Consider the following 14,687-nt stretch of genomic DNA (forward strand, 5'->3'; position numbering starts at 1 on the left):
CTTTCCATGTATCATTAATTCTATCTACAGATGCTTGCTGCTTCATATGAGCTTCACAAGTTCTACCATGATTCTAAGGAAGTTCTTAGTGATATCAAAGTAAGTGTGTTTGTTATCCAGTTATTATTGTTGTATGGATGTTTCTCTACAGTTCTTTATTTCCCGAAATGGAAGTTACACTTTCTTCGGTTGAAGTTTGATGGTTGTGTTGTGTTAAGGAATAGTAGGACACTTTGAGCTATATCATTAAAGTAAGTTATCTTTTCAGTGAGACTGGCGACTTTTATATTTTATTTTCTATACATTGTAAGAAATGTATTTCATAATAAGGAACCTATTTATTTTGTGCTTTGCTTCTGGAAACATTTTCACACCTGTTTTTTGTTTTCTTGGCTTTTAGGACAAGCAGAATGAAATGTCAGCAGAGCTTGGCAAAGATCAGCAGCAAGTTGCTATCTTGCAGAGGAAGCATGTCTCATTCCAGAGTGATCTGGCAGCATTGGGAGCTCAGGTAAGTCTTGTCAACTTTGTCATCAGATTGACTTGGCTTACACTCAAGAATCTAAGTGGAATTTTCTTGTTTATGCTACAAACACCCCACATAATGTAACATCAGCTGTAAGCATGCATGAGCTTTTTCCGCCAATATGTGGAATATCCGTGATTTCTTTTCTACCTCTACTATTATCCTAACATTATCCTAACAGACTGTAGCATACGCAAACTGGAGCCTATACCGCAATTTTTGCAAAGTTCCATGATTTTTTTATTACCCCAGGCTCATCCCTGTGTAAGGTAAAGTAGAAAGTCATAGGATTAGGCCTATTTATATCTGCTTTGAAGATTGTTGTAGGTCTAAAGTTAGGATAGGACCTTTCCCCCAAACATATTGATATTAGACTTGATTTTTTTCTCTGCTTTCCAATAACAGGTTAAGGATGTTCAGGATGAAGCAGCCCGTCTGAGGTCAGCCTACGCTGGAGATAAAGCCCGGGATATCGACGCTCAGGAGCAGGAAGTGGTGGATGCATGGAATGCTCTGAACCAGAGCATTCAGCTCCGAGCCAGCAAGTTGGATCAGACCGATGAACTCTACCGATTCCTCAACATGGTCAGGGCTCTTCTCCTCTGGATGGATGACGTCATCCTCAGTATCAAAACAGAGGAAAAGGCAGAGTAAGTCTCGTCGGATAAAACTACTCGTATCTTAGAAATTTTACAACAAGATTTTTACATGGTTGTCAAGTGGTAGGAAGTTTCCTTTATTTGAAAATACACATAGTATAACAGTACATGACAAGAAGACAAACATCTTGAGAGTATATCTCTACTCTGTAGGAGCAAAATATCTTGACTGCTTAAATGGCGATTATTTCTCATCTAGTGTGGGTTGAACTTGTCATGCTGTACGGTACGTTAGAATCATAATCATTTGGAGCAGACATCACAGTACAGTCAATATCAGGCAATAAAACATTGTGACAATTACTACTCTAGCATACTCTCGGTCTGTGAAACTGAGAAGCATGTAGCTCACCTTGCAACTCCACTGGGTATTTGAACTGTTACCTCTTAGAGGAACTTGGGTGTGCGCACTGAAGCACTGTCAATTTACCACTGTAAGTAGATACGCAGGTTTATTGCATATGAGTTCAGTGGCTTGCAGCGTATTGGTCTTGTAGGCTGCTGATGCAGTTGACTTCTTTAGCTCATCTGGAATATATTATTTGTCACAGTTTGGGGTACCATTTCATATAAAAGACAGTTGATTATCAATTCAGACGAACAACTCCAACTTACTTTGGCCAGCCAGGGCTTGAGCCAGAGACCTACCAGTGACAGGGTCTCATAGCTTTCATGTATGATTGACTCATATATTTAAATTGTGAGCCATGTGTTAAGTTGTTAAAGTCCCAGAGAGATGTCATTGTCATATGTTTTTTTGTGTTTTGTTTCAGCGATGTGTCAGGAGTCGAGTTGATGATGAATCAACATCAGAGTATCAAGGCTGAGATTGATTCCAGGGATGACAGTTTCACTCAGTGCTTCAACCTCGGCAAAGAAATGCTCAGCAGGGATCACTACGCCTCCGAAGAGGTACGTGTCACGGCATCATTTGGAAACTTTGAAATACGGAAGAAATTTGAATTTCGAGTAGGGGTTAGGCTTGGGGTTCCTTCACTTCTTACAGTGTGGAATACAATATGTTCATTTCGTCTGTGAAAGCTGTCGGCAGGGGTTGAAAATTACTGTTTCCCTCAGTAAATACTGATAAAAGGGCGTTAACGAATGTAAAGGAACACAATTTGTCATTCCTAATGATGACACTGGAAAGTTAGGTTTGATGATAGAGTTTACATAGGTTTCCCAGAAGAGAGGTTTTTCATTTGATTGCAGTCTGTATGCTAAGCAGCCTAGCATATACATCACTTAACTTTCAGAGTGATTTTTCTGTATCAAACATGTTAATAAACTTGTTTATTGATGTGCTTCTATGATGTCTAGAAATCAACAATACATGTTTAATTAATTTTGCACTGGGATATCGTTTCCTGTTGAATTCCTTCGTCGACAGATCCGTGCTAAATTGATGCAGGTCGGAAACAAGAGAGTGGACATGATTGAAGACTGGGAGCACAGATGGGAATACTTGCAGCTTAGTAAGTACCAAAGACTACCAAAGAGGGCTATACCTACCTTCTTGTTACAACCAAGATCAAATGTTTTGGTCCAGAAAGGAGTTCCACATTCCTGTTGCTAAATGTTCAGATTATTAGTCATAGATAATTCAACAAATGTAAACGTAAGCAAATTTATTTTAATTTTTTCCTGTTTGATGATTATTGCACATTACTCATATTCGGTAATTTTTTTTTGTCTGATCAAGAATAAGTGATATGTATTTGTAATTTAAAGAGTTTTGATGCAAATAAATATTTGTGTGTAAGATTTGTTTTGAGAGCCTTGTTAATGCTCTGTCATTGTTTCTTTTTGCAGTCCTTGAAGTATTCATGTGGGCCCGTGATGCTCAGTCTGCAGAGGCCTGGTTGTTTGCTCAAGAACAGTACCTTAAGAGTGAAGATTATGGTGTAAGTAGTCTTTGAGATCATTGAAAAGAGTTTTTCTTTTTTCTTATCTAGATAAGTCATTCTTCTCTTATTTCATTATGAAAATTATGAAGATATTATTTTGAGAACTAACAAATAATATTGGTTGATGATAACAAAAACTAGTATTTGGAAATTGTTGAATTCTTTACGTTGACATAATTAAGAAAGGTTGAATGAATAGTATTCCAACCGTCTTACCTTGCTTAGTCTTCTGATGAAAGAAATCTCTAGCATGTGATAAAACTTACTCTCCATTTGCGCTTTCTTGAACTTCTTAGTTTTGATATCGTTTCTTGATCCCCCATTCGTGGCTTATAAAGCTGCTCCTCAATCCTCCATTTGTGGCATATAAGGCGGCTCCTTGATCCCCATTCTTGGCATATAAGGCGGCTCCTTGATCTTCCATTCCTGACATATATGGCTGCTCTTCGATCCCTCTTTCATGACATACGACTGCTCCTCGATGCCCATTCATGGCATATACGGCTGGTCCTCAATCCCCCATTCCTTGCTTATACAGCTGCTCCTCGATGCCCCATTCTTGGCATATATGGCTGCTCCTCGAATACCCATTCGTGGCATATACGGCTGCTCCTTGATCGTCCATTCGTGGTATATTCGGCTGCTCCTTGATCCCCCATTCATAGCATATACAGCTGCTCCTCAATCCTCCATTCGTGGCATATACGGCTGCTGTTAGTTGATGATAGACACACTTGTTATTATACAGCCGAATCAGAGTGTCAAACGGAAATTCATGCCAGCTTGTCCTCATTGTTCTTTTAGCAATCTATTGATGAAGTTGAAAAGCTCATCAAACGTCACGAAGCCCTGGAGAAGGCTCTGTTTGCTCAGGAAGACAGATTTGGTGCCCTTGAGAAGCTAACAACTGTAAGTATAGGAACAGAACCACTTTTGCTCACGATCCCCTTGATATAGGTATCATTTATCAGACAAATATGATCATAGTGTCCTTGTCTCTGCTGAGGACCTCACCTGCTTTTGATCACATGTTCTTGCTAAAGGCCGACAATAAACTGTAACATATGCAGTATTGATGCATTGGCAGATATTTGGACAGCCTAACTTCTATTGCAATGATCCTCATCAACTTGATCATGATCATTAATTGATGCCGTCCAGCCCTGTCAGTTGACAATTTTAGTCACCGAAGTCATATGGTGACAAGGTCTATAAGTGATCAGGCCATTTGATACCTACATTGCTCAATTTGATGTAGAAATTAATTTCAAAGCAAAAGGTTATTCTGTTTACATGTTTCCATAGCAATAAGCCAAGGGAAATAAATTGAATATGATTATACACTATTTGACAATGGTTGCCAATCGTTCTCCTCCAACAGCTTGAATTGCGTGAACTGCGCAAGCAACAGCAAGAGGCCAGAGCCGCAGCAGGTGGAAGCACTCCCCCATTGAAGGAATCGCCCAAAATGAAGCACAAAGTGGTGGATGAATTCCTAGAGGAGGAGAGAGAAAGAGAGGCGGCCGTGGAGAGGGGGCGTAGGGAACAAGAGGAACAGAGGATAAGGTACAAGGCTGCTGCCGTTATTTTAATTATTATGTTTTGTATTCCTTAAGTCATCCAGTGTCATAAGTGAATCATAGTCCATGCTGTCTCTAAAACTTCCGAGTCTCGTCAACTATTCTGTCGTGTGACTAAAGTCAGAATGTACAAGATATTTGTGAATCGTTGGTGAGATACCATTTTGACAGGTTTCAGATTCTTTCTCCTTGACAAGTTCACACTGGCAGTAAGTGAATTGTGATTCATATTTCACAGAGTGTAATGGGATTGAATATACAGCTAGTCTGTGGCAGCCCATCCTTGGGCTCTTGTTACAGATTGGCATCTCCGTCCTCGGTACATTCGTAATCCAAGAGTTCATCTCTCATTTCTTATAGACAACAAGCTGCTGAGTTGGTAGAGCAGGTACAAGAAATGGTTCAACAGGAAGCTACACCGCAGGCAGAGCCTGCGCCACCATCACAGGAACCAGCCGGTGGAGACACAACGGAAGTAGACACCAGCGCTCAACTTGATGAACCAGCTCCGGGTACAGTGCCGGCCGGTGCATTCGGCGATGCAGGAGACGTTGAGGGTATTCTTTTCAGAAAGCACGAGTGGGAGTCCACGACAAAGAAAGCCTCTAACAGGTAATACTGTCCTATTTCTAACTCTGTACTGTCCTTTTCTAAGTGAGAGCATACCAGGAGCCTAGTTAGGTTTCTCTTCATATTTTATTTTTTCTTCTTTTTTCTTTTTTTTTATTATATAAAAAGGGTGGTTTTAAGTGTACTTTATTTTCATACTGTGAAAGGTTATGGTAACTAAGTGAGATCTAAAAGTAATACATTTCTGTGAATTTCAAGCATTTATTGCAATGTCTGTGTAAGAGAGATCACCATAAACGTATGGTATACCCCTATATAAGCATTATACAAACACCAACTAGAAGTTAAAATACTATCATAAACTTGGCATAATCATACGGCATCCTCCCCCAATTGCCCTCCCCCTCACCCCTCCTACACCCCACCCCGTCCCCATCTAATAAAACAATAAGAAAAAAGAAATCAGGTGGAATTAATATTGTAACATGGGCTTGTGGCATACAATTTACCACTAGCCTACTGCAGAATTGGCGGTACGTCCCAATTCCCCATGAATGTCCTGCTCCCCTGTAATCTCACTACAGGTGGTGAGATGTAAGAAGAATGCCATGGATAGCTGTATACAAAATTTTCTTTCTTCACAAAAACAGTTGCTTCCTCCGTCCGTTTTACATTTTCATCTTTTTTCTCGGTCATTTAGATCCTGGAATCAAGTCTTTACCACATTGGACGGTCATTCCATCAACTTCTACAAAGACAAGAAATCGCAACAAAACCAGCATACCTTCCACGGAGAGGAAGCTTTAGACATCACTGGAGCTGAAATTGAGGCAGCGACTGACTACAAGAAGAAGAACTTTGTCTTTAGACTAAAGTAAGTTAGTCCCAAGGTACCTCATATCTGTCACTTTAGTCAGATATTTAGCCAAATTTCCATCCTGCATCCCCCCTGTCTATGCTTCCTTTGAGTGGTTATGAAAGGTCATATTGCAATTGTGTCCTTAGCAGTGCAATATAGGTATTAATGCCTTTGTGATTGAAATTATGCTTATTTATTATCTGCAAATTTCCATATCTATTGTGGTAGATGGTATGCTGTTATCAAATCTGCTGAACCTCACTTTTTTATCATGTCCTACCTTCATTTCGATCTACCTGGCCTATAGCAAATACCACCCAGTCCCTTGTGTTTGGATATCTACCCAAGTTTGTAATACTAGCCATACTGAAAGCTCCTCTGCAAATGTTATGGTTAAAACACACAGTGCACTATTTCAGTGGTGCAGCCAAATTTGTCTTCACACAGGAAAGAAATGCTGGCCATTAGAGCACTTATGTTTAAAATCATACGGTGGCTGGTCAATTAATTAGGTGCACTCGAAGATGAATCCTTACGGCAGTACTTGAGTTAGTTTATGCTATCAAGTAACAATTATTAATGCTCCAGTGAATTTGAGGACAGCTTTTCTATAGGCAGGCTAGACCGTCATGTTCAACCTGTGCTCTGTCCCACCTTCATTGCCTCCCTCTGCCCCACCTTCAATGCCTCCCCTCTGCACCACCTTCAATGCCTCCTGTCTGCCCCACCTTCAATGCCTCCCCTCTGCCCCACCTTCAATGCCTCCCCTCTGCCCCACCTTCAATGCCTCCCCTCTGCCCCACCTTCAATGCCTCCCCTCTGCCCCACCTTCAATGCCTCCCCTCTGCCCCACCTTCAATGCCTCCCCTCTGCCCACCTTCAATGCCTCCCCTCTGCCCCACCTTCAATGCCTCCCCTCTGCCCCACCTTCAATGCCTCCCATCTGCGGCACCTTCAATGCCTCCTACATCCCTCCTTCAAGCCTTCTTCTGTCCATCTCTCACAGCTTCCTCTAACCCGGCTTTGACCCCTCCTCTGTCCCACCTTTGACCGTTCCTCTGTCCCACCTTTGACCCTTCCTCAGTCGGACCTTCAACCACTCCTCTGTCGCACCTTCAACCTCTCCTCTTTCACATGAAACTAGAATCTTGTAGGACAGATCTTATTGAGGTATTCTAAGGTAATGATGACGTCACAGCCTTGTAACTGAATAGCTTCACCCAGTCAGGAGTTTCATTATCAAAATGGGAGGCTGTTAATTTACTTCCCAAGTTTGGTCGGAAATCATGCCATCTCATTACATAACAAGACTGTTTTTTTCGTCTTCAAAATTTTCAGATTACCGACAGGTTCCGAATATTTGTTTCAAGCCAAGGACCAGAATGAGGTGGAGTACTGGGTAGGGAAGCTGCAAGGAGCAGCGGGTGTGGTAGACACCGAGAAGAGAGCAGCCACATTCCCAGCTTCAGAAGCCTCTGCTGTCGGAGGCAAGAAGTCCAAGAGCAAAGGCCTGTTCACAATGAGGAAGAAATGATTGTTACATTATTAGTGTTCACTCTTTTGGTTTTTGCCTTTCTTTTGTAATTAACCTTCAAAAGGGTTTGTTGCTGTAGTTTTATATGCTTGACTGTGTAACATGTTTGGAACTATAAACAAAAACAAAAAAAACAAAAATAGTGTCACAGGAGCCTGGGATGTCGCACATTCTTTCCACAGAGAAACAGGTCAGGTGCAGGCCCCGGGGGGGGGGGGGGGGGGGGGGAGAAAGTCTCTGTAACCAGTGACTTTTTTCTTCTTTCCAAATTTTGTGATATTTAACGCCATGTTTGCAATAGGGCGCTACTATTTGCCAGTTGTGATAAGAGTGTGTGTCGTAGACAGCACTTTAGTGACAAAAAAATTGAAATGTTTAACTTGTGGAAAATTGAGTACTCCTTTACCATTTTCAAGTCCTGTCTTTATCGGATGATATTGTAACTATATAGTACTACCATAGTGCATGATTTGGCATATATATAAATGATAGTTGGCCATCAAAGGGAACCAAAATTTGTTTTTTTTTTGTGTGTTATTGCTTAGCTTTATAATTGATAATAATTATCACAGAATGATCGTGAACAATTCTTTTTTTTGTATTATAAGTTCAATTCAAAATGTATAATTGCTCGCGCAATGTAGCTTTATGAAGTATGTACATCCAAAAAATGAAAATTTGTATAACTGTTGTATCATGTTAGACATGTATGATTATATCATACACCCTAATGATGGGAAAATAATAAATAAAAAACGGTAGATTTAGTCCTATTCGTGGAATGCAGTTGCATGTCTTATTATTACTATTACTTTTCTTTTTTCCCTTTCTAAATATTTGCCAATCTTTAGTGGTTTTGTATTTAACAGTTGCTTAGAAATTTGATGTGGTCTTCTTCAGTACTTGTTTGTTACTTGGTGACAACAATAAAAAAGTACTTTCATGGGACACCTCAGTGAGTCAATTCAACAATTGTACAGAGGAAGAAGAAAACAAAGGAAAAACCTAGCTGAAAACAAATATTTAAGCAGGTTATTAACTCTGTTCATCTGCCATTGTATTAATTATGGCACAATTGAGATGAAAATAAATTGTCAATCTTCTAGGGAGAATGAGCAAATTTCTCAGAAAGCTGAAATATATGTTGTTGGTTTGTAAGTTTTAGTGTCGTCTGTTGGAAACAGGTTTAGTCTGCAATTAGGGGAACCAAAAGGAATGGATCTGAAGATTTTTAAGTTTATCTACTTAGCAAACAAAACAAATCTTTATAGAAAAGATTCACTATCGACTTTTTATTATACAAACTTTTGCCTAATGTTTATTAGGAGGTATTCTGCTTAATGTCATTGTATATCATCATCATCATCATTACTGAGGTGTATTCTTTCAAAGATGTATTCGGTACTGTTTTTAATTACGTCGCATGTATTCCCATCAATATGTTATAGCTTTAATGAGATGCAATCATCATTTATTGCCATTTCGGAGAGGTGCATTTTATATCTTGTTGTATTCTCACATTGATATGGCAACCTCTAATGTGTTCAAACTAAATTCATACAGAACTGTTTTCAAAAGCATCAATTCTTTAAGTCTCTCGGGACCCCCTATGAACTTTTTTCTTTCTTTCCTGCCTTCAATTTTTTTTCCTCTCGTCAAGCTGAAGTTTTGTATGCTTTCTCTATCTCATGATCACTGTTACCCTTTTTGCAGTTTGCCAGCAAGTAAGGTAATAAAAAGTTAAGTGGAATAGTAACATTTTATTTGTCTATCTATTGTTTTGTAACTGCTTTCATCTTATTGAATTATCATTTAAAATATTATTATTTAAATATGTAAGATTACAAGGCAGGAAAAGCGAGACCTCTGCTCAATGAAGCTGTGTGTTATTAAATTTCAGCCCAGAATCAAGATTAGACTCCCCTGCAAGAATCACCTCATATATGGCCTTAAGGGGGGGGGGGGGGGGGGGCTTCAAGGGAAGAGCAAACAGACCTTCAATAAAGTATGTAAATGATTGGAGAAATTCAGTCACAATATCATATGTTGACTCAATACATTTTAAGGTTTAGCCTTGTATGAAGGCATCCTCAAATAACTTTACAAAAGATAAACCCTGGTCACTGTTACCCTGTCACACCAACACACCTATGAGTGCTACAATTCAAGCAGTCAGTCCCATTACAGTGCATCACATCTATGTGCATCCCTGGAGGCTTTCCCATGGTATTGTCCAGTCAAACAATGTTTCATTCAACCCACCATATTTCGGGTTATTGATGGGGTATGTTGGGATGAGCTGTTTTCAACTAACGTTTATATTCTCCTCTTCCAAGTTAGTTTAACATTGTCTTCCACTGGAATGTATCTCTAAACTTATGCTCTCCCATCAAATAATATCTTCTCTTTTGAGAAGAGTACATTTCCATGACGAGCTGTTCCATTTGGCAACGATTTGTTCTTACCTTACTGAATATTTAATCCTGTGAACTAATAAAGTTGTGGAAGAGGAGAGTGTGTGCAACCAAACCAAGAACCTACTGATTAAACCGACTGACTGGACTATGGTCTACATTCTACGAAAACATACGACAATCGGACACTGATGGAATCTGTCGTGTATATAGTTGGTCTTTACTACGAAAAAATATGACAATCGGACACTGTTATAAAACGATGGAATCTGTCGTGTATATAGTTGGTCTTTATCATCTATTTAAACACATTCTCCAGTCAGCAGCATAATAATCAAGATCACATGTGAAACATAAGAAAGAGCTGTGTTGTCTTTGAGCATACAATAAACAGGAGGGACAACCAAACAGGGCTCCCATCCTCCACTTCGATCTAATTTGTTACACTTGTGAATAGGTTTCTAGAAAGGGAACTGAAAGAGGAAGAGCATTAGATGCAATAACATACACATGTGAAACATAAGAAAGAGCTGTGTTGTCTTTGAGCATACAATAAACAGGAGGGACAACCAAACAGGGCTCCCATCCTCCACTTTGTATCTAATTTGTTACACTTGTGAATAGGTTTCTGGAAAGGGAAATGAAAGAGGAAGAGCATTAGATGCAATAACATACATAATCATGTTGCAGGTACCATACCAGACTGGCATTAGAATACCCATTGTAGGTTGGTTGTTCAGCAATATTAATGTCTAGCCAACTTTCAGAAAGGTGAAGGGGTGCTATAATTTCTCATTAACGTCAAGAAGCATTGCTTGACACCGTCTTGTATTTGAACCAGGATTGGAGTATCGTAACTACAACTCTGGTGTTGAACAAGACTCTTTAACTTGCAATGATGCGTTTAATCGTACTCATGTTGATATATACACTTCACATGTTGTTACACCCACACTATATAACCTTTATTGTGAAACTCATCAGAAACAAAAATAAATTCATTTGGAAGGGATTACAGATCTGGCACTTAGTAAGAAAGTCTAACAATAATACTGTTTCTGACTAGCCTCATCCGACAACCATGAGTTGTCTCCCTGAAGATTAGCAACATCTGCATGTGCAATCAATAACTCGGGATAAACTTGCTCGACATCGAATTTGAAAGGAAATGCCTTACCACAATCAAATATGAAATTTCCAGCAATTTTTTTTACCTTTCTTTGAGTTATGAATAACGAAGGTTTAGCACAATACTTCAAACTTCAACAAAAAAAAGTAAAGTGAAGAAACATTAAGACCTTGAATACAAACATTTTCCTCTTTATAAAGTCCAACCCATCAGCAAAGAAAAATCACAGCAAAGTCAAGCCAGCTGGTAGCATCTCAAATTGAACTCTCCACGTGGTTCAATGCATGTTAGATATTCCTCATTTCTCCTTATTACTGAACGAGGAGCAATGAGCTGGTGATTGGTGTTACCAATGCACCTTCTTCAATTCTTATATTGTATTCAATATTTGCTGTGATGCTCATGGCGAGAAATTAACAATGCCCTTGTGTGAGATATTTAAGAGAAAATGAGCAACTGGGATATTATAAACAAAACTTGAGGAGAGCAAATCAAATGTTTGGCGAGAATGGGATTCCAAGCATGGTTACAAGCCCTCTGCTCTAGCAAACTATTCATTTCTTAGTTGGTGGCAAATCTTACAAAACCTTACACTATGCACACGGCTGGAGCTGTGACATACAAACATACCCAGCTGCTCCATACACACAACTTCCATGATCACGAAACTGCCATGATTTTAAGTCTTACAAACTCGTTCCTCTGACTTTGCTCTGCAGTACAACAATGATCCGAGCAAACTCCTGGTTCACAGTTCTGGCTCAGATCTGCACTCCCATGCTGAGTAATCCCATGCTAGACTCCTTGGAGTCTTCTTTATCGTGGAGTTCAATAATCATCAAAAACCTTCATTTTCTAACCATTTTATGACATCGTCTTTGAAAACTCCTTTGTAGAAAACCCTCTTTGCATATTCATTTATCGTCATCCCCACCTCTGCTCCTTTCACCTCTTCCAAGTGTTCCAAGAGTTTATCCCCAAAAGTCTGAAACACAAAAGATGTGTATGTGCAAAGACTGAAATCAAATATCATAAAATAAAATGATGTGATTCACAAAAACCAATTATGCTTTGATGGAAACCAGTTAATGCTTCCTCTTTCAATCAATCCTGAAAAAATTTTAGTCTCTACGATTGTTTTCAAAATCTGTTCATGACTGCATTATTGATTTAAACAGACAAAAATGTAATGACAACACTATATTTTCAACAGAGGCTGTTTTCAATGTTTACAGCCTTAAAATTTCCACTTTTATAATATTTTACATGCTTCAATAATATATAGTTTACCAAAGCTTCAAAATCTCAGCCCACTGGTGCCAAAATTTGTAAATATATAATTTCTTTTTCCTAACATCCAAATTCGTAATATTGATCTTAGTTTGCTAGATTGCACAAAAAAAATTAATTTGTCTAATAAGCAAAACAATCCATCTTTGAAACACTGGTTTCATAACATTACCTCCAAAATTGTTCATGCTCTAAATCGTTTATATCGACATATAGATATTTTCAGTGACCATAGCGACAAATCATATATTTTTTTTGTCTATATTCCTGCTTGCCGTGCGGCCCAATGCCGCATACAGTAGAGACTACTTCAAATAAGCTGATACTTCATAATAAGCAAGTTCTATGCTAGAATTACACTCATTGTCAGCTGTACCACAATATATCGGGGCTACATTACCAGACAAATGTGTGTAAACTGTAAAACTCACCCAAATATCGCCATCAACATTTTTTACGATTGTCCAGATCTGATTTCCCCCATGCTTCTGTTGGATGCTAACTGGATGACTGTGGTATCTGGTTCTACGAACATGATATGGTAATCCTTCCGGAGATCCTGAAATGATGTAACAGAATCATTAAAACTAGCGTCCACACCAACGTGCAACTTGTGCAAAATTACATACTCATACTTATGAAGGGAACTCAACTTGTGCTCATATTCATGCTGTCCTACACACAATACTAGCCGGACCATTATGAAATCAACATGCTTTCGGTCAGGACGAAAGCAGATATAAAAAAAAAAGACTAACCTTTTGGGGGTGACCACCCTGAAGGTGTAGGATACGAATCATGCTTTGGTGGTTCAGGTACCTCAAGAGATGGTATCAATCTCTCAACGTATTTGAAATCTTCCTTTGATTCCAAATATTTTGTTCTTTCTTCTGATTCATCTACCAAGTCAGTTTTGCTATTATAAAATTCTTGATGCCAGGTAGTTGAACTCCATACAATGGGTAGGGATCTTGTTTGTATTGCTTGTAACTGTGAACAGATGAAAACACTTCTAAGTATAAGTTTTAAATGACACACTGTTCCCCAGTTTTAGATAGTTTCTGGTATACTGTACTGCACAAAGATAAGTCAGGCATAGAGATTTTGCAAATGGCATACTGTACCATATGAATTCAATTTAGAATACACAATATAAAAAAGAAAGCCATTTCAAGACTGACAGTCTGGCGTTTGGCACTATTTGTGTACGTTTATTAAGTGAGTCCATATTTTTGCCACAACATGAAGTAAAATATGCTTTTAATATATTTCCAAAACTTAGGTTGAAATCATAGTAATCTTTGTTTGTGCCAAATTACTATGGTCAGCTCAACTGTTGCAAGTATTTTGGTGTCCATAGCATATAGTATAGATAATGAATTTTTTAAATAAAATTCAGAGGTGAGACAAGTACAAATTTTCGCAGCCAGTAAGAAGCGACTTTATAAATGTAATGAACTTAATTCCAAGTTACATTCAAAGGAGAGGACTGTTGTACAAGGAAAAAGTAACATGGAACACGGGTACAGTCAAGTTGCATTTCCCTGGACCCTAAATACAAAATTACACAACATTCGCGGATCTGGTATGGATACATCAAACAACGGAAGATATCATGAAAACCATGCGTTAAAGTTATTAATTTATCGGAATAATGAAGAAGTGAAACTCAGACAAGATACCTGTGATGATAAAATAGCATCATATTTCGGCAAAACGTATCTTGAAACTGCGTTGGAAAGCGTTCGTGCAAACAGAGCCATTTTCATCTCATCGGGGAATGTACGTTCTGGTTACTTAAGTTCGGACATGTCGAGGGTTTGGTACGATAGCACAATATCAAAAACCATTCACTTTAGGTCGGATTACTATATCGGAGTGTACAAGGTTCCATACCCTTATTAAAGTCTGTATCAATCCGCCCGAGTGAATAGTGCAACAAGGAGCAGGGGAACATCTCTTTTGAGATGTTACAATTAAGATCTGTTTTTTTTGGGGGGGGGGGGCTGCATTTTGTAGAGCATGAATGGAAGTACATGCGGTGTCAAAATTGTGTCGACTGAGGCAATTTTAGACCACTTTAGGCCTCCCTGAGCAGAGTACGAAAATTGTTTACTGAGTGAAGAGATTTTGTTAACAAGTGTCAACAAATTCAGGCTCTGATAGCAAAAAATCTGCATGCTTATGATACGGTAAATTGATGATGCCATACATGGCCA

General features: G+C 38.9%; 2 protein-coding genes across 7 annotated transcripts in view; one reads left to right on the top strand and one right to left on the bottom strand.

Annotated features, from left to right (window-relative positions):
- Positions 1-9,391, top strand: part of LOC139971132 (spectrin beta chain, non-erythrocytic 1-like) — a 55,318-nt gene extending 45,927 nt beyond the window's left edge. For all 6 annotated transcript variants that reach the window (XM_071977343.1, XM_071977346.1, XM_071977345.1 and 3 more), the window contains 11 exons: positions 31-99; positions 401-511; positions 932-1,176; positions 1,959-2,097; positions 2,576-2,660; positions 2,998-3,089; positions 3,897-4,001; positions 4,474-4,658; positions 5,033-5,284; positions 5,943-6,116; positions 7,440-9,391. In XM_071977343.1, the coding sequence (XP_071833444.1) occupies positions 31-99; positions 401-511; positions 932-1,176; positions 1,959-2,097; positions 2,576-2,660; positions 2,998-3,089; positions 3,897-4,001; positions 4,474-4,658; positions 5,033-5,284; positions 5,943-6,116; positions 7,440-7,635 (1,653 nt within the window). In that variant the 3' untranslated portion in view covers positions 7,636-9,391. The remainder of the gene's footprint in view (positions 1-30; positions 100-400; positions 512-931; positions 1,177-1,958; positions 2,098-2,575; positions 2,661-2,997; positions 3,090-3,896; positions 4,002-4,473; positions 4,659-5,032; positions 5,285-5,942; positions 6,117-7,439) is intronic.
- LOC139971137 (large ribosomal subunit protein mL49-like) lies at positions 7,702-14,367 on the bottom strand. Its single transcript, XM_071977355.1, has 4 exons — positions 14,151-14,367; positions 13,227-13,458; positions 12,900-13,027; positions 7,702-12,163 (listed from the first exon to the last, which is right to left on the bottom strand). Exons 1-4 carry the CDS (start codon positions 14,235-14,237, stop codon positions 12,017-12,019), a joined length of 594 nt encoding a protein of 197 aa, XP_071833456.1. The 5' UTR covers positions 14,238-14,367; the 3' UTR covers positions 7,702-12,016.
- Positions 14,368-14,687: the final 320 nt, after the last annotated feature.

This window comes from Apostichopus japonicus, chromosome 8 (genome assembly GCF_037975245.1).
Source record: "Apostichopus japonicus isolate 1M-3 chromosome 8, ASM3797524v1, whole genome shotgun sequence".
Lineage (NCBI taxonomy): Eukaryota > Metazoa > Echinodermata > Holothuroidea > Aspidochirotida > Stichopodidae > Apostichopus > Apostichopus japonicus.